The sequence below is a fragment of the Corylus avellana genome, chromosome 6, assembly GCF_965113065.1.
Source record: "Corylus avellana chromosome 6, dhCorAvel1.hap1.2, whole genome shotgun sequence".
Classification (NCBI taxonomy): domain Eukaryota; kingdom Viridiplantae; phylum Streptophyta; class Magnoliopsida; order Fagales; family Betulaceae; genus Corylus; species Corylus avellana.
The window spans coordinates 7,531,120-7,556,895 of NC_142495.1; the positions used below are offsets into that span (position 1 = coordinate 7,531,120).

The 25,776-nt window shown below is 36.1% G+C and overlaps 1 protein-coding gene across 2 annotated transcripts; it reads right to left on the reverse strand.

Moving 5' to 3' along the window:
• Nucleotides 1–1,431: 1,431 nt before the first annotated feature.
• On the reverse strand, nt 1,432–25,605 carry MET18 (ARM repeat superfamily protein). 2 transcript variants are annotated; one of them, XM_088517753.1, is made up of 20 exons: nt 25,400–25,605; nt 24,314–24,376; nt 24,150–24,204; nt 22,663–22,760; nt 20,328–20,486; nt 20,131–20,190; nt 16,932–17,120; nt 11,772–11,825; nt 9,637–9,723; nt 8,821–9,529; nt 8,114–8,493; nt 7,718–7,791; nt 7,122–7,227; nt 6,049–6,941; nt 5,514–5,586; nt 5,297–5,408; nt 3,564–3,640; nt 2,102–2,182; nt 1,831–1,905; nt 1,432–1,681 (listed from the first exon to the last, which is right to left on the reverse strand). In XM_088517753.1, exons 1-20 carry the CDS (start codon nt 25,469–25,471, stop codon nt 1,625–1,627), a joined length of 3,474 nt encoding a protein of 1,157 aa, XP_088373879.1. In that variant the 5' UTR covers nt 25,472–25,605; the 3' UTR covers nt 1,432–1,624. The 2 variants fall into 2 exon arrangements, with proteins under 2 accessions (XP_088373879.1, XP_059456370.2); XM_059600387.2 differs by having other exon boundaries at nt 1,826–1,905.
• Nucleotides 25,606–25,776: the final 171 nt, after the last annotated feature.

Here is a 25,776-nt window from a genome sequence, read left to right on the forward strand (position 1 = left end):
TTTACGATCAAAAGTAAAAGCTCAGCTCTTTAGGCGGATGCATTCCTTTATTTTATTATTTTTTAATGCATACACGTTATGCACATATTAACATTCATAGTTAAAGTATGTTAAGTTTAATTGAGGGTAAACTGGTAAACCACGATGCTGAATTAGAAAGGCACGATACTTTAATGACAAAGAAGAAAGAACAAGAGGTTGAGTAATGGCCGCAATCAGCCCCATCACCTCTCGGAACACCAGCTTTACTATATATACTTAGATGAACTACGCTTAAAGTATTGACTCAGTCCGCCATTTTTCTCAGAACAATGAGCCTTCGAAACCACAATGACCCTCCCTCTGATCACTCTCATGCTACTGATCTTTTTCGTGACCGTAGCCGGAGCCAAAGTCATCCCTCCACCGGCAACTAGAATGCCTCTACCTGGAGCTCCGCCTCTTGATCATGGTCACCCCGGCTACGTTTGCTATTGTCCCTCTCACAAAAAGAGGACGTGGATGCAGGGATGGAACCGGGACATTTTATGGGAGGAGGCAAGCCTCTTTTTTTTTTTTTTTTTTTTCTTTAGAAATTCTTTTTATTAAACAATAATTTGGTTGTTTTTTATGAACTAAAGACTACCGTAAGGGCCAAAAAAGTGGGCATTTGAAAGTAAGGGCTAAAAATTGATAAAAATAAAAAATAAAAAAAATAATAATAAAAAAAAACTTAATGGATATGGCCCAAAAAAAATTAAGAATATGGCTAAAAAAAATTTAAAAATAGGGTCAAATTGGGCCCCATTTTGGCCCTATTTTACTTGGTATCATGCTCACTGTCACTATTAAGTTTTTTTGTAGACAAGTGTTTCACCGTAAGAAAAAACCCGATGTTAGTGTATATCATATTTAATCTATATAATTTTTATTTTTATTTTTTTTCCTTTTTACAGCCTATCAAATTGGGAGCTTACAATTAAGAATGACAATTCGTGTTCACATGTTAAGACTCAAATCGTGTCTTGACATTAGTATAAGACTATATAGGTCAATTTTAATTCAATCAATTTAATTAAACGGGTCAAACTTTTAAACCCTAACCTAGTAATTTTGTGTTGGGCTAGTTTCAAATTCGTGGATTGTATTAAAAATTACTAGCTCTAGCTACAATGGAGAAAAGCGAAACAAATTCGGGAAACAACCTTTTCGTTGTCCCCTCCTCACATTTACAACAGAAGCCTGCATTCATGCTTTAGAACAGGTTCTCATCATTTAAAATCCACTTGCAAAACCTTCATAACTTCCCTTCTAGGTCTGTTATTTTGGAAATCATGATGCCATACTGTTTTCTAAGATGTATTAAGAAACGTAGCCTCTTCTCACAGTAATCAAGTTTTGCTAATTTATCGGAACATGGTTCCTACTGGTTTGAAAAGAGAAATGGCGCAATGGATGTTGCCAACTTTCTATTGAAAATTAAATTGCTCGCATCAATTTCTTATTAACAACAAAAAGTCTTGTCCATCTCGGATATCTACAGATACTATATCTACCAATTCTGTCCTAAACCTAATATTTCATACGCCATGCTGATTAGACATGAAATAGAACAAAAACAAGTCACCAATCTGTCCAACCAGCCTCAGAAAAACTCTGCTGCGTCATTCAGAAATGAAGACTTCCTTATGCAAGTGATGCCCTAATAGATGATCAACATAAATCAATTAAAATAAACACAAAAATCCCCACCACAGCGCCCCCTCCCCCCCAAATACATGCCCACTTGTGTGTGTGTGTGTGTTTGTCTTAAAACTAAGCAGAGTATAGATCTAAGAACACTAACCATGCCTGTCGGCATCTGACAGCTTCCCGACGAACTGCACTCTTAGGGTCATCAAGAGCCTTTGATATAGCCCGGAGTACCTGAAAATGATTCATACAGAGTTTTGATGAAAAGTTGATGGAAATGCACTTCTTGTTAAAGAATTAAATGGAAAAAGGGAAAGGATTGAAAGATATGTTGGTGGAAAGGTGCTCCAGTGAAGCATATTATTGTATATGTCCATGGAATGATTCTCCTGGATAATAGCAACTGGCTCTTATGCTAAGTTTTACTGACCTGTATTCTCATGGGATAGATCCTTGCATGGGGAAGCTCAGACATGGCGACCAGACACTGAATTGCTGTCTCCCGTACAAGCTGAGCACATAAAAAAGAAAAAGAAATCCCCAATAATTCAATTTGGCTCTATTATGAATATATTATAAACCCTTGTATGCACAGCTATAACCAAAAAAAAAAAAAAAAAAAACCATAAAATTTTAGTAACTAATAACATATGGATTCATTTCTAAATTCATCAGTTGAAGAAGTAACCTAATCATGCTCCTTTAAAAGAAAGTTCAATTAGTTAGTATCTTACAATACAAATGCATTCTTATAATACAATTTATCTTTTCAACCATTATGATACATATCTTATAAAAGTATCTTAAATGTAAATGTATCGCATAACAAATACATGTATCTTATGATTCAATACCTAATATTGATCTGCATCAATTCCATATAATTTTTTGTATTTTTAATTTTTTTTTTTAGTTTCCTTTAAAACATTTTTATAGTTATAAAATTATAAAATTAATATTTTATCTAATTATTTGATTGAAAATGGAGGATAAATAGCAAAATAAACAAATACATGAATAAATAAGAAGCAAAAGAGCAAAAACACTAAAAATTAGATGAAGATATTATTCAAATGAATATTAGGATGTTGTTATCTAAATGAATCATCAATTAACAATAATCTTGAGGATGTTTGTTTCTCGCAAAAAGGATCAAGAAAATTGAAACACAGCAATATTCTATTTTACACTTCCTTTTCAATAGTATATTTATACTACATATATAAATTTTATTTATTTTTCAACATGTTTGAATATCTTTTTTTTTTTTTTTTACTACATATATAAGTAATGTAGTATATATCAAAACGCGTAAGGCGCCCTTAAGTACACAAGAAGTATACACAGGAAAACCTACGAGCCCACAAAAAACATATTCAAATATCTTATGATACACTATGATAAGATATGTGGTACAGAAAAATTGAATATCAATTCATGATACAAATCATTATTTAACAATTATGATTAGCCTATCACCGATCAAGATATATGTGAAATAGTTATTCGGCTCACGTTTAGCAACAAAAACTAAAAAAAAAAAAAAGATCTCCCTATAAGTTGATCCCAGGCAGCATTTGAAGATTGCTGCTTGCATTTTGCATCCAAAATTGGAATCAGAACACAAGCAAGAATCCAAATATACTCGTGCTCCCCAGTGGAATCAAAATTATATCCAAACTAGGCCTCCAACTGTGTCATTCAGTAAACATGTTATCGTAGAACTGCACAATGTGACCTCTAATCTTAGATTGATTCAAAGAAATTGTATCATTAACCTCCAACTTTCAATGGAGTTATTCCTCCTAATTAATTTATATCTAACAATGATCTCCAGGGCATTAGCCAGCAACAAAGTAAATTTGTTTTGCTTTTGAAGAAAAATTGAGTACCATCTTATGAGGATAGGCAATAAGTCCTGTGAGGCAATTAACGACAAGACGAGCATTCTCAATGGCAGCTTTTTGCCCTACAAGCACAAAAAGAAAATAGATCAATACTACTAGAACTGGGTAAAAAATCTTCGTAAAATGCAGATCATAATCTACTAAGTTTAAAGTAATCATCTAATCGAAGAGAAATAATATTGCATTTCACATAAGAATCATATTTCTGTCCAAGGCCATCATAGATCATTTACATTTCTTTCCCAGTGAAAAGCAAAAGATTATGCCTTGGTGAGAAAATGACCAACTCTGCACCGATTAGGTTTTCTTTCTTTATTTTCACATTTTTCCGGATGAGTATAAATTATATTATAAAAGTGCTGGAGAAGAACAACCCTTCTGCAGAGGAAACAAGCATAAGAAACCCCAAGGCAAAAGGAAAAAAAGGAAAAGGAAAACATAAACAGAAAGGTAAATGTTTCCTTAGATCTATTTAGTGAAGAAAATAAAGAGATTGCTTAGCACCATCGTGCAAGGAATCTACAGCGTTTGTAGTAGTGATGGAAACATTATTTCCATATTAAGAGCCAACTGGTTACAAATGGACTATATAGCAGCTCTTGATATGTCAATGCCTCCACAATACTCTTTTCCCTAGATTTCTAGTGAACTTAATTTAACCAGATTCCATATCCAATTAGAGAACTACAAAAGGAATTTCTATCCTAGCCTAATTCGTTTGCTTTTCACACATTTGTTGCCTTTTCATCTGTTATCGCTAATCTTCACACCTTCAACGTTCCTACAGAAGTTTGTACTTTCTATATGCGACATCAATTTTCAATTGATATCAAAACAGAACAAAACCTACAGAGTCAAACCATGGTCGAGCTGGGGCTGCACAATCAGAAAAATATGATAAAAAACTTCAATAACCTGTTGGAGTCCAAGCCTAAAAATTGCAACTTACATTTGGAGAATAAAAAATGAAAAATAAAGGCAGGAAAAAAGAAAAACATCAAAAGAAAAACATTCTCTCAAACAAGAATCAACCCTAAGTCTAGACCCCAAATCTCAAAAGAGCAACAGCAAATCAATCTTAGAGCCCCACAACGAGAAATACGCCATTGTAAAATCTTATTTGGGTAATGACCACAAAAGCTGCAAAATCTTTTATTAAGAGCATGTTTGGGATTGTGTTTGAGAAATAGAGATTTTAAGTCAAAAAGCGTTTTTTGCCATTTTTGGACCCTTAAAAGCACTTTTAATTAGTTTACCAAATTGGTACTTTTTTATTCAAACGGACTTTTTGAGTGTTAAACGCACTTTTAGACCTCTCAAACGCACACCCAAACATGCCCTAAGTTAGGGAAGTCTTAATGGGCAAGAGAGCCATAATATAGTAGTTCATATTTAACATAACAATGGGGATATGCCTGCAACTTATCATGGCTAACAATTGAGAGCACATATGAGAATTGCTCCATAAGAATACATGCTGTCATGGATAAAGACCTTGAAAATTAAGTTAAAGTTCCACTTTTTGTACAGAACTCTCTTTTATAGCTATTTTGGTACCTAAGAGATCTCTTCCCTCTATTTTCTTTTGCACAAAATTAAAAATCCTTAGGGATTAAAGGGAATTTGCACAAAAATGAAACAATGTGCTAAACACACAAGTAGGCGCAAAGCTGATTCACTCTGAAAGAAGAAAAATACAAGCATACATTTAGCATTACCATTTTTATCTGTCAATATCCCAGATAAGACTAGCAGGAGTCTGTACAATGAATGTTTGTCCTGAATATCCTTGTTCAACATGGATAAGCAATCCAGAAGAATAGGTAAGAGCTGCAAAATTTGTATGGCATCTTTTAATAACTAGTTGCTCGATGTAATTAAGATATATAAAAGGACATCATAATCATTGAAAGTATTGAGATGTTTGACGCTAACCTTGGCTTCGCTTAAAATAGCAATTAACGGAGTATCAGATATAATATGTGCAAATGCCCGATACAGCATAGATCTGAAATTAAAGAGCACTTAAGAATATGCAGGGAAAAGGAATGTCTACAATATGTCTCAAGTAAAACATAAATTACTCTGATGTAAAGAAAAGTGTTAACACTGAACACAGAGTTACTTAAGCTTTCAGGATATAGTTCTGAATGTAGAAATGCAAACCAATCTTTCTGATATGTAGAAAACTGCAAGTTTGCAATGACCTAAGTGCTTATTGGCATTGGAAATATGATGACATACCATAACAAAGGCAACAGATGTTAGGACTGGATGACAAAGAAAAGTTAAAACTACGTGAATAGAGCAGACGTTTCGATTTGTTCTAGAAACTGAGCAACAATCATTAAATCAACATTACAATTGTACAAGATGAACAGTGCACAATTACACAAAACAGCTACACAGCATCTGATGACACCAACACAAGCCAAGTGCAATTAGTACTGAGACTGAATAGTGTCTGTACCTGGTAAATGATGAATCATTTTTCATTATCAAATGTTGCAAAATAGGCATCATGGTAGAGAAAAAACGTTGCTTATAGAGTGGCCGTATTATTGCATGAAACTCTCGATTCAAACAAACTTCAGAATCACTCATAAGAATACGAAATGCATCTGCCGCACTTTTCATCACGGAGGGATGCAAATCGTGCTGAACACTGTTCTCCAGTGAATGATGCTTTAATGGCAAGGCATCCATTCTATTATTTGACGGTAAAAAATCCAGAAAAATCTTTGTTACATCTCTAATTTTTTCATGACCACGCAGAAGCAAACCTTTTCCAATCCATGATAGTCCAGCAATGGCATGTATCTGGTGCAACCTATTGTTCGCAACACTTGGGCATAAATCAGTATCACCCATTTCACTTCCATTCGTCATTCCACTGCATAAACTATGTATCTGGTTCCATAGTTTCATTTGAAAAATGATATCTAGTGCTTCTTCCAAGGTACAGTCACTTGAAATCTCTGATCCACTGGATTTTGTACCCATTTTGTTAACCATGGAACCCAATGCCTGACCTGCCGGAAGATAACCCTTGAGAAGAGTTGTCATAAACAAATACAAGATTCCTTTTACATTTGGAATGTGCGTTTGGGGACGAACTGCTATAACTACAGATGCAAATAGCAAAAGAATCCATTCATCTCTATGGGACAAATTGTCAATCCTCTGAGTGAGCTGTCGCCAATCCAGTTGGAATGGAATGGTGAGAGATGTGAATTCCTTTAGAGGAAAAGAAGTGCTTAGTGAAAGTATGCTGTAAGCTTTTTGAATTATTTTGTTCTGGCTTTCTTCTGTACAAAACGCAACAGCATGCCTCATTGCAGTCATCATTGCATCAAGAAGCTCCTAAAGAAGAAATAAAATATATCAGTGCCACTTCTCAGAACAGAAATGTGTATAATTATTCATTAGTAATCAGTGAAGCCTGACCAGCAATGACAAACGTACTCAGAGATTTCAGCACATCAAACGTCATAATTAGAAATGGTAATAAAGATCATAAAAAAAAATAGCAGCTGCACTTACCTTTTCTTGAACTTGAACACTAAAATCAACAGAACTTTCAATTTGGTTCCAAATATTAACAGGAAATCGCAGCAACACTCCCTCATTACCTCCATTGTCATGGATCCTGCGACCGTTCCAACAAAAAGTTTGATGTCATCAGCAGGAAATCACATTGAGTGGCACCAAAAAAGGGGGTGGAGGGACATTAAAATGGGAACACTTCCAATAGCAATATAGGAACATAGTGATATAACCTTTCCTCCCATCTTCCCTACTTTCGCTTAAGGGTTTATGATTGAAGACATTCATGAATTCAATACAGAACTATTTAGAAAGGAATATATTTGTTTGTGAATATAAATATATCTGAACTGCAGATAAAAGGTAGAAGTGAGGTGAGATCTTCCTGGCAGTGCTAGTGTTTGGTATTTTAGGAGAGGAGGGATGGGTCAAATCCTATCTTCTCAAAGAAAAAAATAAAAAATAAAGATGACCTAAACATATATAGTAACCATATCGTATGTTTCAATATAAACTTCAAATCCACTCAATGCCCATTAGCAAAGCAGAAGTACAAAATAATGAAAGAAACCATTCAGAATAGAAATGTATACCATGGAAGCACCTTATTAGAGTAGCATTCCAAAAGCCGAACTGTGATTTCAGCTGACTTCAAATTTCCATGGACCTAAACGAACACAATGCAAAGTTGAAGTGCCATTAGATGAATTTAAAATTTTGCTTAAGCAAGAAAGAAATGAAATGCAACCAACACCAAAAAAATCATGAAATGCTCTCAGCCCTGAAGTTTGTGTAGACACAGACAATTGATTTTGCTCACAGGATTCAAATCACATATGTAGGCTAAATAAACACATGTTCAAATAAATTGACGCCACAAAAGGAGCCACAAAGATGCAAAAGGACCAACTTTTTACACAGGACACACCATGACCTAGCTTCTTTAGTCTATCAAATCCTAAAATGGAGGAGTCAAATGATATACGTACATAAACCTCAGATATATTGGCATATATAGCTTCTTCCAATCCTTGGACAATGTTCAGCATATAATTCAGCCCACTTGTGCCAATGCCAGATATTGCTTCCAGTTTGAGTGGAAAAGGCATGGTAAGATCATCAAGAGACACCAGGGAAACAATCTTTTCAACTACTAAACCCATATAGCTTGAAACCTTCTCAGACTCATGATATCTATCAATAAATGAACCAATGTTCACCAACGCCTTCAATGCCAATTTCCATTTTAATGTCTCACTGAAATTCACTGAGATAATTGACATGAATGTGATCAAAATTTTCTCAAACTCAGATATCGGTATTGGAGAAACATCTCCTGGGAAAGTAGCCAGAATCTGCAAACCCTTCACTGCATAAATCCAAGACAAAAAAATCAATAGAGTCAGGATTTACAAGTACTTTATTCTTTATAAAATCAACAAATTTGACCAGTGGTCACTAATTCAAAGAAAAAAATAATGAAATCAGAATAAGGAAAAAAGATAAAGTCGACCAGAAAAACTTTCATAGCGACTGATTTCGCACATGAGAACATGTTGTAATTAGTATTATTCATGATATTGCATTCTCGAATAAAAAAAGGCATAGTATTGTTGCAGTTATGGAAGGAAAACAACAATACACGGTAGGAGTAAAAATCTATATAATGCTAAGATATTGCAAGACAAGCACTAACCTCCAAAATGAATATGTGCATCATGAGGAGTTGTCGCCAAGGTAGAGCAAAAGGCCTTAGTTAATGAAGTTGAATAGCTCTGAAGCATGCAGTAACATGTCTCGAATGCAGAAACATATTGAGATGCAATTTCCTTGGAGCCCGCAATCAAATCTCTGTATGCTGAAAGAAGTTCAACACAGAGATAAAGAACCCCAAAATTTAGTCTTTTGGAGAGTAAATGATTGTCATTTGGTGAGTGAACGCCGGATGAATTTCTTACAGAGAGCCCTAGAATTTCCATCAAGCGGGGGAAGAAACTTTCAAACACTCTATTGCAGGAAGTAATGGAACTCTTTGTAGAAATAGAAAGGATACAACCAACTGCATGTAATTTCAGCTTGCCTTGCGAGGGAATATCGTTATATCTCTCGTAATGAGTAACAGTGTTCAAAATCATATTTACGTCTTCATCTTTAATAATCAAACCTAAAAACAAACCATTATTTTGCATAATAACCTGCTGCAGAAGTGCTAAAGCTTCTCTGGCAATTTCATTCTCCTGAAAGCCAAGACTGTCTAGATATTCTGAAGTAGAGGATAAAGCAGGCCCTTGTAGTGAAGTATATATTGCATCTTTAATTGATAACCATATAGCTTCAGCATGTTTTTCCATTCTTTCTGCTCCATACTTCAACGTGCAACTGTTGAGATACATCAGGGAATCGACCTGCGAGAGCAAAAGATAGGGGCTCAGCAGATTTTAAAGCATAATAGTAAATATTGCTGCATTACAAGCAACCACAGAAAGTAAAACTACATTGAATTGGCACCAACCTTTGCGAACGGCAGAGAAGAAGAAAGTTTTTCAAGAAGCAATGGAATTGCAAATGGCTCAAAAAGAGGAGTGGAGGACAAAGCTGACTGCAGAATAATAAGATACAAACAATTCATGCTCAATACCATGCAAGTAAAATATCAATCTTGAACAATAGTTACAGTTTCTACATACAAAATCAATGATAACTACAATGAAGTTTTTTGCCAACCATTTTAAGAGTCATACATCATATTAAATGCACCTAGGTATGTGCATTAACTTTACTCAGAAAATTAAAATTATAGGAAATAACATTATGCATATACATACTACTCACTCTTATCACTTAACCAAGTTAATACTATTAACTCTTCAAATAACTCTGCCTATGCCAGGGTAAATGTCTTGGCTATTTACATTGCCGTACTCTAGCCTGGATAAAGGATTATTGCAATAGGTAGGTGGACAGCCAGCAAAAACCTTCTCCCCCTGATCAATGAAAAGATTGCAGTCGCAGCAACTGGGGCAAGATGAGGGAAACCAGTTCGTGAATAAGCAAGAAGGCCAAGGAGTGTACCAGTACAGATGAGTGATATTTTCAAGTCAAATGCATCACAGGGAAAAGAGGCCAAAAAGGAATGGGCATAGATGGCGACAAAAAACATCATAACTAAAGGACTGAGCAAAGCCTATTGACATATTGTTCTAGTTAGAGAATTGGAGTACCAAACCCACATAGTAGGGATAAAGGCTTATTGAATGGGAGTCCAGCTGAGTCGTAATTAAATAAGCAGACAACTGACAAGCCATGGTTGTTTTACTTTTAGATTCAACAACCATCTTTTCAATAATGTCTTTTCTTTTTTCTTTTGCATTACTAACCACTTCTTGTATTTCCATGAAACCTATTTAATGCACAGTCCACTTCCAGATAATAAGCACATACTTATGTGGCCATCTAAGTTAGAAGCTTCCCATAGTGGAACAGCAACATCAAGCAATGAAGGAATGCAAAAAGGAAGCTTATGTTACACACATACACACACCAAGCACACACTGCCTTCCTCTACTACATTTTCAACCTTGAGTGAAAATCAGAGAAAATTGGTTAAATGATTTGTATAAAAGAGGGTTGTTTAAGGTTAATTCCTTCTATTTCTCCTTGAGTTGTAGTGAAGGTTGCCGTTTCTCTTGGAAGAGTGTGTGGTGGACTAAGGCTCCTTTGAGAGCGGTGGCCTTTTTTGCATGGTCAGCAGCTCTAGGTAAGATCCTTACCATGAATAACCTCAAAAAGCGGCACATTATTGTCGTGGACATATGTTGCATGCGTAAGAGAAATGGGGAGTTTGTGGGCCATCTTATTCATTGTGAAAGAAGGTGCTTATGTGCATTTTCTGGTGTTTATGGAGGGAAAAGAATGACATAAGTTTTGAGGACAGGAGAGGACTTTGGAGGAGATTAAATCCTTATTCTTCAAAACATTGTATCAGTGGACAGCTGTATATGTGTCTCATTTGACAATTAGTTATAGTGATTTTCTTGTTCTTTTTATTATTTCTACTTAGGTATTTCTTTTTGTATACTTCCTATGTATTTAGGGGCGCTTTACACTTTTAATGATATTTGACGATTACTTATTAAAAAAAAAAAATGATTTCTATAAAAAATGTTGTATTAGATACAAAAACCCAGGTTCATAATGCCTTCCAAAGGAGGAGAAAAAATAATGGGCAAGGTAGTTAAACGATTTACTTCTCATATATATATAAAAAATAAAATCCTATACCAAAAACCCTAAACTAAAACAGTTTGATGACTAGCTTTATCAATCAATTCACAGTTTTTTTTTTTTTTTTGTTATTTAATCACATCTAGCTAGAGCCTCAAAAACTGGTGAGGCAAATCATACGCCCTAAAGATTAATGAAGTGGGTATATGCATAAACCATTAGTAGAAATCAATCAGACCTTCAGGTTTAAGTTTCCAACAAACCTTGTACGGAAGTTGTACCAAAAATAATAGGGGAAAAAGGCGTTTTAGAAGAAATCACCATGGAATGCTACATTGCAAAAAAGTATCATGGCACAGATCAATTCAGGCATAAGATTGTGTACAATGAACTCCCAAAAGTCTCAATGTAGGCACCACATACCATTAGTGCCCTTGCAAGGTCGTCCCTTTTGATATCAAGATCTTCACCTTTTGGCTGTGACAGGAAAGAGCATGCAAATTAATATAAACCACCAGATAGAAATATTAGAAATCAAGGAGTCTATATTCTGAGTCCATGTATACACCCAGATCAACTGTGATGGAGTGTCGCAAGAAAGCTCAAATACTTCCATTGAGCTACATCATCATTTACAATATCATATATAAAAGTTATCCCTCACAATTCTTCACAACTAATAGCTCAAAGCATCAACAGTATCTTCTCTCATCAAGTATGTAGTCTCACAGAACATCAAGCATGCACAGGTAATGTTTGTCAGCAACCCAAAAATGTGATGTCCGCAGGTCAAACAGCAATCTTAAGATTAACACAAAGGAAGAAAAAAACCATTTTTTATAATTCAAATTGATGTTTCAGTTTATAATTTTTTTCACAGAAAAATTAATTCAAATTTGAAATAACTTCAACCCAGCCAAAAGTCAAAGTAAAGCAACCTTTACAATTACTGTGAATGTCACCCGTACCAACTATTCTTGTTTGAAAGTATACAGTGAAGTGTCACCACAGTACTTTAATAACAACCAGATTTATACAAGATGTAATATAATCCTAATCAAGATATGTTGAAATAAATCATGCTAATACAATTAACTTTATTTGACAAGATATCTAATTTCTCTAATCATCATTGAGGAGGTTACTTTCTATTACATGTATGAGCTTGAGAAAGTGTTGTGGGGGCGTTGAAGGGGCAAGGATGCAGGAATACTTAAATATGAAACTTTAAGATCCAAATTAGTCAAATCACAGCCTTGCATTCTAACTTATGTAGATTTTATTTTATTAAACATCTTAATTCACACAAAATTATGTTAAATGAGAAAAAGGGGATTCATGTGAAAATAAGTTTGACTAAGTCGAGGAAGATAGACTACGCTGAATGTGTTTGTGCGTGTGCATATATGTATAAGTAATTCAATCTTATTAGAAAGTGCAAAGGAGTGCAACCCAAGTACACAAAAAGTATACGCGAGAAACACCGGCTTTGAGGAAGAAGAAAGAACACAAATCCAAAAATCCTAGAAAATTAGAAAAGCGAGAACTACTTGTAGCATTCATCCACCCATAGAGGGTTTTGAACATAAAATCTTTTAACTCTGACTGTTCTCATGCAATCTTCAAAGTTTCGGGAGTTGCGTTCTCTCCAAATGTACCACATCATACAAAGAGAGGGAGGGAGGGAAGGGGGGGGGAGGGATCCTGGCAGGCTTCTAAATTGCGATGACAATGAAACCGACCTCTCCAACTCGCCAATAACTCCACCACCTGTTGGAGCATTACCCACTCAATCCCAAAAAGATGAAAAATCGGAGTGCACAAGTATCTAGCCACTTCGCAATGGAACAACGTATAATCAATGGATTCCTCATTCTTCTTACACATGCAACACTAATCCATTACTATGAATTTCCTTTTTCTTAGATTATCCAGGATCAATATTCTCACTAACACTATTGTCCAAACAAAGAAAGCCACCCTTGAAGGTGCCTTGCTTCTCCAAGTTCTCTTCCAAGGGAAAGAATAGCCACTGGGAGGACTAAGCACCTAAAAAGATCGAACTTCAAATATCTGCCTTTTGGAGGGGTTCAACAAATCTTATCCTTGCCTCCTCATCTCAGTCCAATAGAGTACAAGAAGTCAAGGAATGAGGTAACCAACTCCATCTCCCAATCATGCATGGCTATGATGAATTTAACAATCCACTGATAGGTGCCATTCGAAAACTGCATTCAGTGAGGCCTCCTTAGAGCAAGATATGCTAAACAACTCCGGGAAGGCTTCCTTCAAGGTCAAATCTCCTGCCCACATGTCGTGCCAAAACCAGATCTTATGCCCATCTCCCACCTCAATGTTGGCAGCTTAAGTCCTTAAATGCTCTTACATTCTGGTGTGGGCATTAGAAGAGAAAACCATTAGTTTCTAATTTTTCTGAATATCTTTAAGAATCCCCACCATATGAATTCTAGTTTTCACTTGTTCGACCAGTCATAAAGGCATAAGAAAATACTGATAGATCTTTTTTTTTTTTATGAATAATTATTTTATTGAAAGAAAAGGGCAAAGCCCTCATACACGAAGGGTATACATGAGAGCTGAACACCCTATAGGCTTCTACAATCTAAAAAATTAATCAAATCTACCAGATCCATTAAGGAAAAATTAGGAACATGTACAATAAACCAATCCAAAAGAGGTCTCAGAAAAGAGGATTTTTTAGAAAGCACATTAGACTCGCATTCCGCAAAGAGGGATTCCTTTTTCTCCAAATGCTTCACATTAGGAAAGCATGAATGACTTTCCAGATTGCCTCTTAGGGGTGTCCCTGCCCTTGAAATTTCCAGTAATGAAGAAGCTTTGGGATGTTACTAGGCATCACCCAAGAAACCCCGAATAAGTTAAGAACAAAGTGCCAGAAATCAGTAGTACACCCGCAATGGATGAAAAGGTGATTAATAGTCTCCTCATTTTTTTTTGCATAGGCAACACCAGTTAGCTAGAGAGAAACACCTCCTTCTAAGGTTATCAACCGTGAGGATTTGTTGTTGTCCATAAGAAAAAAGCAATGCGAGGAAGGGTCTTTACCTTCCAAATACTTTTCCAAGATAAAGAACAATGCTCACTTGACTGTAACATTTTATAATAGCTCTTCACCGCGAAACAGTGGCTGCTAGTCCACAACATACTATCCACTTCTTCTGGATGAGTTTTCGAGAAGTGAAAGGAGTCGAGAGATTCTAGTTCCCAATCATGGGTTGCTATAATGAAGCTCAGATTCCAATGGATAAGAGAACTGGAGAGATCCGAGTAGTCTAACACTAAGGCCTCTATGTTTTTTTTTTTTTTTTTTTTTGATAAGTAAAATAAAAGCAAGAAATAACTCTTTGTTACCGGCTATAGAATAAAATTCTAAAAAAGAACTTAAAACCTCTTCTCTGCACCACACATCATGCCATAAGCAAATGTGAGAACCATCCCCAACCTTGTAGGATACAAAATTGGAAAAAGATCCCCAACCGTTTGTAATGTTCCTCCCCCATAAGGTCCTCGTGCTTCCTTTGAACACCAACCCCCTATCTGGATCTCTTACTTCATAACAATCCCCTGTTTCCATAAATAATTTTCCTATTGCCCGAATTTCCATGGCCATTTACCGAGGAGGGCTTTGTTGAACAGCATGAGATTTTTTATACCCAACCCCCTCTAGGGACTGGGGAGCAAATAGTCTTCCAATTCACCAGGTGCATTTTGGACTCCCTGCATAGAGCATCCCAAAGAAAATCTCTCTGAAGGCACTCCCATCTCCTAGTTATGCTGGTAAGGGGAAGAGGGATACAAAGTATGTAGGTAGACTAGATAACCTACTCTTCATGAGAGTAAGACGCCCTCCTTTAGACAAGTCTTCTTCCAACTAGCCAACCTTTTTTCCATTATCTCGACCACCCTGTCCCAAATAGCTTTTAATTTAAAAGGAACACCAAGAGGGAGACCCAAGTATTTCAGAGGAAGAGAAGAGATGCTACAGCTGAGAATACCGGCCAGCTCTTCTTTATGCAGAATCTCCCCTACGGCGACTGACTCAGCTTTTTGGAGATTTACCTTCAATCTTGAAATGGCCTCAAAACACAGAAGAATGTGACCCGAATTATGAAATTGATCACTGATTGTATTACACATAATAAGTGTATATGCAAACAAAATATGAGATATTTCCAAAAGGGTAATGTTGAGGTTGTCTACTCGAAATCCTGATTAAAAAAAAAAAGAACCCAACCATCGCTCTAGAGAGTATCCTACTGAGAGTGTCCATGACTATCACAAAGAGTAGGAGCAAGAGAGGGTCCACTTGGCGAATGCCCCGAGAACTACCGAAGAAGCCATGCAGGCTACCGTTGATCAAGATGGAAAAGCGAGTCATAGAAATACAAGGAGAAATCCATTTCCTCCATTTACTACCAAACCCACTACGCCTCAAGAGGTAGGAGAGGAATCCCAATTGACATGGCCATAAGCCTTTTCAGGTCTAGTTTGCACAAAACACCTGAAATTCCCGATCTCTGCCTGCTGTCCAAGCACTCATTGGCTATAAGAATTGAGTCTAGAATTTGTCTCCCCGTAATAAATGCACTCCAACTGTTTGAAATAAGCACTCCCAACACTTGATTCAATCTACTAGCAAGAACTTTCGCGAAGATCTTATAAACACTCCTCGCCAGGCTGATACATCTGAAGTCCCTTACTTCCAGCTGTCAGCTGTCCAATCTTCTTAGGGATGAGAACAATAAAGGTAGCATTGAAACTCTACTCGAGCATCTCATGCTCATGTAAGTTATGAAAGACTCTCATAAGATCAGCATTCACTATAGACCAGCAAGAACAAAATAAAGCAAATAGATTACAGAAGAGATAATTGTTAAATCACATTACAGCCTTCACTGCAATAGATCTCACATGATAACATCATTAATCACATCTAAAAGGTAGTTTTAAGGTTCTTAAATTAAATTGGCATTGTATAAGCAACTGTGGGTCATTTATTTATTTAAAAAACCATAGATTACAGATCAGAACAACATTAAAGTCAAGAACAGGTCAAATAGATCAACTAATCAATTACAATCAAGCAACAATTTAAAGATTCAACTGACAGAAGGAAATTTTCTCAATAAATGCATATCAGAAGTAGACCACTACATACATAAAAACTTAAACAAGGATTCTAACTGTCTTTCAAATCACAATAGCCATGCTCAACTAGGTGATTTAGAATTTAATTGCTTATCAGGTACAGAAGGGAATCTTAAAAACAATCAAACCTCCTAGACTTTCAGGTCATACAAGAAAACATCCTAAGTTTAGACAACTAACCCAAAAATAAAGCTCACATGCATCACTTATCATTTTCAAGGGAGGGCTCCAAGAAATTCAAGACACATATTCTTCACGGAAAGACAGTGCAACTCTTAAATTAACACTTGCAGCTTGAAATTGTTGAAAAAATAGCTAAGGCCAATGGAAATAATCATATGCAGAGAAATAAGAAAGGATGCAACAAACTTGAAGGCGATATGTCTGGCTTACATGTGTAAAATGAATGGGAAAGTAACAGCCCAGAATTTCGAAAAGATCCCCAACAAAACTTGCAAGTGGACCAGATGGATCTGGAAATAGCCGCACCAGAAGTTCAACGATATGAAATGTTAGCATTAAGCATTGAGGATCCTTTTCTGCATCAATAGCTTCACAGATTCCATAAATAAGCTCATCACCCTAAATAACAAAATGACAACCAGATTAATATCAAAATATGAAAAGGATGAAGTACGTTCAAGAGAAACATTTACAAAAGAGACACCAGTAGGGCGACTTTAATAATTCCAATAGTCGGTTTGGTGGCACTTTGTGCATGTGTCTGTGTGTGTGTATAGTTTATAGGGAGAGATTATAAAGGTCAAGTTGCATGAAGAGGCCATGAAGCAAAGTTGCAGCAAGGAGGAACAAATAATTGCACAGTGCCAGCAACAACCCATATAGACTTTATGTGAAGTCAGCCTTAATATAAAATCCAGTGCCAAGCTAGATGTGTGACTAACAACTATAACTCTGCAGGCTCAATGTAGATGCATAGCAGAACTTTGACGTTCACTATGGAAACTAACACCAATTACACAGTTATAGAATCAACTACTAAAACAAGATAAAGGGTTCTTTTCATGTTCAAGAAACTAACCAACTTCATTGATCAAGAAAATTTCATCCTCTACTCAAAAGCTTTTATCTCAGTCTTAAGTAGACTTGCTAAGAAACTCTCAAATCATATATGGTAGCTTTTATCTCACCCTTCTAAGCATAACCCAATCAACATCAAACAAATGGAAAAGTGAACTCCATAATTCTCTTACAACTTCACAATAAAGAAAAAGGTGATCAAAGGACTCCCCACTCTTCTTGCACATACAACATCAATCCACCACTATGACGTTCCTCTTCCTCAAGCAATCCAAAGTCAAGATTTTTCCTAATGTTGCTGTCCAGACAAAGAACTCTGCTTTCGAAGGAGCCTCAACTCTTCAAATTCTCTTCCAAATAAAAGGGAACTAGCAAAAATGGATAACACTTGATAATAAGACCTCACTTGGAACATTCTCCTTTTGGAAGGGATCCAACAAAGTTTATCCTCTCCCCCCTTGCCTTACTTTGAGAGAATACAACAACTCAAAGAAAGAAGAGACAAAATCCATCTCCCAATCACGCATTGGTCCTGGTAAAAAATATATTCCATTGAAGATTTTCTTTTCGGAACTGCATCGTCAAAGATGTTACTATACAACCAAGAATATGAGCCAAACCTTTTACATCACCCACATGTCCCACAAGAACTAGCTCTAATTTAGCCAACTTAATCTTCAACCCCGAAACCACTTCAAAACATAAAAATACACATCACAAATCATGGAGTTGTTCACAATTTGTCTCACAAAAAAAAATATTATTATCCGCAAACAATAGATGAGACATTATCAACTCTTTATTATTCCTCAACCCCATTGAAAATCCTGATAAAAATCCCTTATCCACTATAATAGACAACATTCTACTCACTGCCTCCATAACAACCACAAACAATAACGGCGATGACAGGTCTCCCTGTCTCAATCCACGATAACTGCAAAAGAAACCAGAAGGAGAACAATTAATAAGAAGGGAAAACCTTACCGTAGAAATACAATGCGTTATCCAAGCTCTCCATTTCTCCCCAAAGCCACAGCTCTTCAATAGGTATAACAAAAACTCCTAAATAACATTATCATAAGCCTTCTCTAAGAGCATCTCCAGCAAGAGTTTTCATTTTAACTACTCAAAATACAACTTTTTTCATTTTAGCTATTAGTTTTTCACTACACACTCCAATAAGAACATCTATTTTAACTATCTACTCTAATTAAATATTATTTTTCAGTATTATTTTATTAGTTTTTTATCATTTCTTTGTCTTCCCCATAAAAAGAGAGAAAGAGAGAAGGAGAGAGAAAAGATTAAAAAATAGAAAGAAAGAGAAAAATATAATAAATTATTACTTACAAGTTGCTACAATAACTTGTAAAAACTTGTAGAGAAAAATGCTATTTTACAAGTACTGCTGGAGGAAGGAAAATTGACATAATGGCTAAATTTAACTAAAAAGTTAACTTACATGGGCTGTTGGAGATGCTCTAAATCCAATTTACACAAAACTTCAAGTTCTCCAGATCTAATCCTACTGTCCAAACATTCATTAGCTACCATAACTAAATCCAAAATTTATCTACCTCTGACGAACACATTCTGTGAACTTAAAATAATCTTTCCCAATACCGATTTCAATCTACTTGCCAGAACGTTGGAAATAATTTTATAAAAACCACCTACCAAACTAATAGGATGGAAGTCCTTAATATCCACTACATCGGCTCTCTTAGGGATATGGGATATAAAAGTAGCTTAATGCTCTTCTGAAACTTCTCTTAGCAATAAAACTCTTTGAAAACTTCCACGATGTCCTCTTTCAAAACTTCCCAACACTTCTGGAAAAAAGCCATAGAGAATCTATTAGGGTATGGGGCCTAATCACCATTCAGATCTCTCATCACCTCTCACACTTCGCTCTCCTCAAAATCTATTTCCAACCAATTTCTCTCATATGCATCAATGAAAAGGAGTGAAAGCCCATTCAATTTTGTCACCAACTAAACTGTTCGGAATACAGCCGATCGTAGAATTGTACAATATGCTCCCTTATTTATGTAGAATAAGAAGAAATAGGCCCACTAACAACTAAAGAATCCACGGAGTTATTTCTTCGATGCAATTTGCCCCTCGGTGAAAGAATTTAGTGTCTTTATCCACCTCTCTCAACCAAAAGGCCCTTGACTTCTGCCTCTAGCTCATTTAATTAAGAAGGATAATTGTGCCATGTGGCACGCACAGTTGGCACATGACATGACAAATGAGAGTCATGTGATATTCATTGATTGGTATAACGTGACATATCATTAGTTAATTAGACGGTAGGTTGACGGAGGGACCTGTTTAAAACTGGAAGAAAATCTAGGGACCTAATTATCAAAATTAAAAAGTCAGGGATTTAATTGAAATTGCATGAAAACCCCCTAGGAAATTTCCCAAAATTAAATGGAGAAAGTATTAGACCTATTTCCATAGTAGCGTGTACAAAAATAATACCAATGCTACAAAAAGGGACAACATAAGTTGAATATAAAAAAGAGACAGCAAATGATACCAATGGAGCAACTGCACTGGGGTAGCATTCCAACAGGCACTCCAGAAGTTCAAAGCACAGCTGCAATAACATTATTATAGTAAAGTCAAAAACTTCGAAATTGACGTTAAGGCATTGGATAGGTAGATATCTGCTATAGATTTTAAGAAATTTGATGTCACCATTAACAATTACTTGAGACAGAGAAAAACAATTACCTTCCTATCATGCTGTCCTAAAGATTGCACCTGTAGGTCCTGTAAAAAACAGTGGGCAGCTGCTTTTGCATCAGAGCTAGTCACCATACCAGCAGTACTTTTTCTCCTCATTAGTGCCAAGCAACCAACAAGTGCACCACGTAAAGCTTTCCAATCTGCCTGATATAAAAAAATATATATATATGTATCATCTATTTTACTTCGATATCACAATACAGTACAAAATTCATAGAAGATGATGAGGTATTCTGAAGGGAAGGTCTTATCCTCCAAACTGATAAGAAACAACTCTAAACTACCAAAATATCGAACCTAGTCTGGAAAAATGTCTGTAGCTCTATCCAAAGGGGGAAAACACCATCAAATATTAATCTTTGTTTATCACATGAGGAAAGATTCCTCACATTTCAAATATTAAGAGAGAAATAAAAATTAAACTATAAGAATCTTAAGGGCAGAATGAGTTGAAGACAAAACCCTATGCCTTAAACCAATAGAAACAGCTCTGAAATAACAAACCAAATAAGAAAAGACCAAAAAAGTACCATATGAGAAAGAAAATCTCCTAAAATCTGGAATCATCATAGAAACTTAATTGGTCTTCAGATTTTTTATCCCTTGAATCATTATATACTACCATATGAACATGAAAGGTGCCCCCCCTATGGAAAAAATTACAAATAGAGAACATATATATATACATACACATGTAGATGTTTATGTGAATAGAGTTAAACAAACATAAATTCCCATGAAGACATATTAATTATTATATAAATGAACATTCAACTGGACAAACACCTAATGATACGCCTGACATTTGGGCTTGAACTTGGTTGTTTTTTTAATGAATAACCTTGAACATGATCAAAGCTGGTCATGCAGCACTATGTTTCTTTAAGGGCATATCCTGATCTGTTAAGGCCTACATTGTGTCTCAGATGAGTGCCTATTAGGTACTACTGACAGCTCTTATCACAAAGTGTCCAAAAAGAAAAGAACAGAAGAAAGAAATCAGGAAAAGAGACTCCACTTGAACTCCCTTAGACAGAATGATCCAAGAACAACCAAATTATAAAAGGATATGTATATGCAACTCTATCCACAAATGGAAAAAAAATGTTAAGAGGGCAGCTATCCAAATTCCAAAGTATAAATGTAAAGAAACTTCCATCATGATTGGAAGACCTCGACGCAATCAAATAATGCCATACTAAAAGGGGAGCAATATGAAAACGACCGAACAAGTTCAAGCTCTCTTTACACATATAACATTCTATTTACATGATTAACTATGATTTTTTTTTATGTCAGGGAACCTCTCCAAGGCAGGGGTCCGTCGGACCCACCTCTGCAGAGTAAACCCCGGTCCCGTGCACCGCACCCTCAGAAGTTTCTTCACACGGAACTGGTTAAATCGTTGGCTTTTCACCAAGGATACAGTCCCAATGGATTGTTTGCACCCATGAGGTGTTGAACCTTGGACCCTGAAGGGATGATACCTCAAGACCAAGGCTTCCACCACTTGAGCCAACCCCTTGGGGTTAACTATGATGAAAACAGATGCAACGTCTAAACCAGGATCAAAATCACAAACCTGCTCTCTTGGGAAGAGCCCTTCCCCTGTGCCATCAACTTACTAAAAGAAAGGCTTCAAAATAGAAGACCCATCTAAACAAGAGGAAGAAAAATTAAAAAGACAACCCAGAACTATCTAACTCAAGAAGTGTCGATGAAACTTCTGAGAACCATCTAACTTTGAGAATGAATAAAGTGGTCTTGTATCCCAAAGATGACACCAAGACTTCTAGTGATCAGAGCACAAAGCAGTTCCCATAGTATGACAGATGTAGAAAGCATTTTTTATATATAAAAACAAATGTCAGAACTCCATTAAGAATTATTTAACAATCTCAATAATAAGAAACACAGGGTATTAATTACACATATTATTGTAATTGACTCCTGATAAGAGGTAATAGTATGTTTTTATCTACAGAACTGAGAAAAATATTGACCGAAATAAGTAAGTCTGTAAAATATGTAAATATGTAAATAGAACAAAACACCCGAATGGAGCAACATCTGTCCAAGGCTCCAGGCACATTATAAAATCACACATGCCAGGCAGATTTTAAAAGGGAAAAAATTGAAAAGAAAAGGTTAGAAAAATAGTGAAGAAATGAGATTAAAAGGAAAAAAAAAATTAAAAAAAAAACAAAAACAAGGAGAGGTGGAAGTCATAAGCACGAAACTACAAGAAGATCAGAATCCGAAATTAGAAATCAAAATGTTTTCTATGTAAATGATGCTACAGAACAAACTTCCTACACACCAATCTGTCGGTGAAGAACTCCATCAAGCTATGTATAGTAGTATTGTCTAGTGGCTTTGATGGAAGAGACAAAAGCACTTCCCCAAGGAGAAGGATACCTGTAAAGGATTAAACTGTCAGGCACTGGTTTCACTTCCTTTAAGGAAAATAAAAACTTATCAACAATATGAATTATATGGTTAAATTACAATGCCCACAACCCCCCAGCAGCCAACCAAACAGAGGGAAAAAAAAAAAAAAAAAAAAAAAGGAAGAAGAAGAAGAAATCTTCCATGCAAATATCTAAAACCAACCATCACAGGCCATCAAGCTTTAAAGTGATTTATTTAAATACACATTCAGCTTGGAGGGCTGGGGATCAAGAGCTTGACCACTTTCAATCAGGCTCGATTGGGTAAGTGGTTATAGAAGTTTGCTAGAGAGAGAGAGGCTTGTTGGCGTCAGATTGTGGATAAGTATGGGAGTTTAGCAGGTGGATAGTGTACTAAGGGGGTCACTGAAGCTTAAGGGGTGAGTCTTTGGAAACACATTAGTGTGGAGGAGGGTGTTTTCTCTGGTTTTACTAGTGTGGAGGTGGGTGATGGCTCCCGTACCAGGTTCTAGCATGATTTATGGCGTGTAGATCCTCAGTAATCTTTCCAGAATTATTTTGCCTTGCAAGGAATACAGACACAATGATGGCTAACCTTAGGAGTGTTAGCAATGATACGGCTAATTGGGACATTAACTTCATCAGGTTGGTGCATGATTGGGAGGTGGGGGTCAGGAGGGCAATGATAGGCTTTGTTGGACACCCTAAAAAAGACGACCTTTTAAGGTCAAATCCTTTTACAAGGTTCTTTTTCCTAACGTTAACTCCCCTTTCCCTTGGATGAACATTTGGAGGACCAAGGCTCCTTTGAGGTTGGCTTTCTTTACTTTGACAACTTCCCTTCGAAATATTCTCACTTTGGATAATCTCCGCAAGCAACACATCATAATGATAGATTGTTGTTGTATGGGTTAAAAGAGCGGGGAAACCACATATCATCTTCTTCTTCATTGTGATGTCATGAGAGAGTTGTGGATCATGGTATTTCAAATGTTTGAGCTAGAGTGGGTTATGTTTCGACTGGTGGTAGATCTTTTGATGTGTTGGAATAGAAGGGTCAGCCGGAATGATATCAATATTGTTGGGAACGCAATTCCTTCCTTTTTAATGTGGTGCATTTGGAGAGAAAGGAATGCTCGAAGCTTCAATGATCAAGAGAGAACGAGCTTGGATCTACATAATTGTTTTTTTAAATCCCTATTTCAATGGATCTCTTCTATTGCCTTTCTCCATGTCTCTAGCTATGCTGATTTTTTTCTCTCTTTTTTCTCACTCTTGATTACTAGGTGTTTATCTTGTATAGTTTCTATAGTGCCCCATGCACTTTTAATGAATTTCCTTTTTATCGAAAAAAAAAACATTCAATCCAACGTATGTTAACATAAATTAAAGGTACCTCTTGCACGAATAACGTTATCTGTAGCAGTCAAATACATCTCCATCTCTCTGACCTAAATATAAACCAAAATCGTAAATTGATGAACAATAGAAACAGAAAAATAAACAACTAGCATTGGATTTATAGTACTAAATAAAATTAATGATACAAGTGAAGCATACCAGTCCTTTCATAGTTAATACATCATTCTTCACAAGAGAAGCAATTGTGTCCAAGCTAGCAGCCTGCAGTGCACATACACTGAATAAATTTAACCTATCTTACAGCAAAGCAAAACATAAACTTTGCCCGATATAGAAGTTCGATAACAATAAATTGACTAATCAACAGAAACCGTCCATTTTGAACAAAGAAGCTATCATGAAAGATTGCAATAGTAGTTGGTGTTGAGCAACACTAAACACAGTGAAATTAAAACTTTCCCAGCCTAATTCAGAAAAACCAACAAGAGAAAATGTTTAGCAACTTTAGCCTGATCACATCCCTTCTTTTTTTTCCAACTTATACCATACGTATAAAGCTTACAAACCAAATTATTGGTGGCATCAACATGTATGGTGCCCATGTAGATATCATATATCTAACTTTAACATAAAACAATCTAGAATCACACAAAAACACATATAGGCTTCCGTCCCTCTCTCTTTCTCTCTCTCTCTCTCTCAAGCTGTGAGCAGCCTAACCTCTTTCAACTCAAGACGGCCAAATAACCGAATCCATATTTTTGAACATTCTGTAAAGTTTTGTGCTTTCAAGCAAGGTACTCGAGGCACCCAAGTCTTTCATTTGAGAAAATATGATCTTATTCCAAAAATATGGTGTCACGTATAGCAAAATAATCACACACCTATCATAGGTTTTTCCCCAATAACAATATAACGGAAACATCTGTCCTCCAACAATTGCTTATACCAATTGAGTGAAATTGTTATTCGATGAACAGCCTAAAGGCACTTACATTGCTTTTATAGAGTAGAAAATAACCCTAATCCTAGGTAGGAAGAGGAATCCCAACCTAGTAAGGAAAGACTACTTATTTAATAATAACAATAATAATTAGAGGTTTCCTAACAGATTTATGATTGATTTAACACATATAACCATGTAAATTAGTTCGAATTCGAAACTTTCCATTATATTTGCATTAATTTTTCTCGGCAACTAACAAGGCATTAGAGAACTTAATAGTGAAAGATAATTAACAATGGAAGTCGATAATTTGGAGCAGAAGGAGGCAGAGAGTGAACCTGCTGACTCGGAGAGCGAGACAAGCTGACGAACGACTCAATGAGCTGAATCAACTGCCCCGGTGCTGCCATTCCAAGACAAACAAAAAACTTTGGGTTTTAGGAGCTTCGGAGAGAGAGAGAGAGAGAGAGAGAGAGAGAGGGTTTAGGGAGTTTGAAGTGAACGCGCCCTCAGAGTCTAGAAGCAGAAAAGCGACCGAAAAGGAATACGGTTGTAGCGGACCTAGCGGTGGGTATAATAATTGGGTCCGGTTGTAACAGGCTTTCTGTACCTATTTGGAATATATGAAACAAAAGCCCAGCCTCTAAGGAAGATATGTAGACAATAATTCTTTCTTTTTAATTGGAGATTGGGCATCTCAAATAGCTTTTTTTTT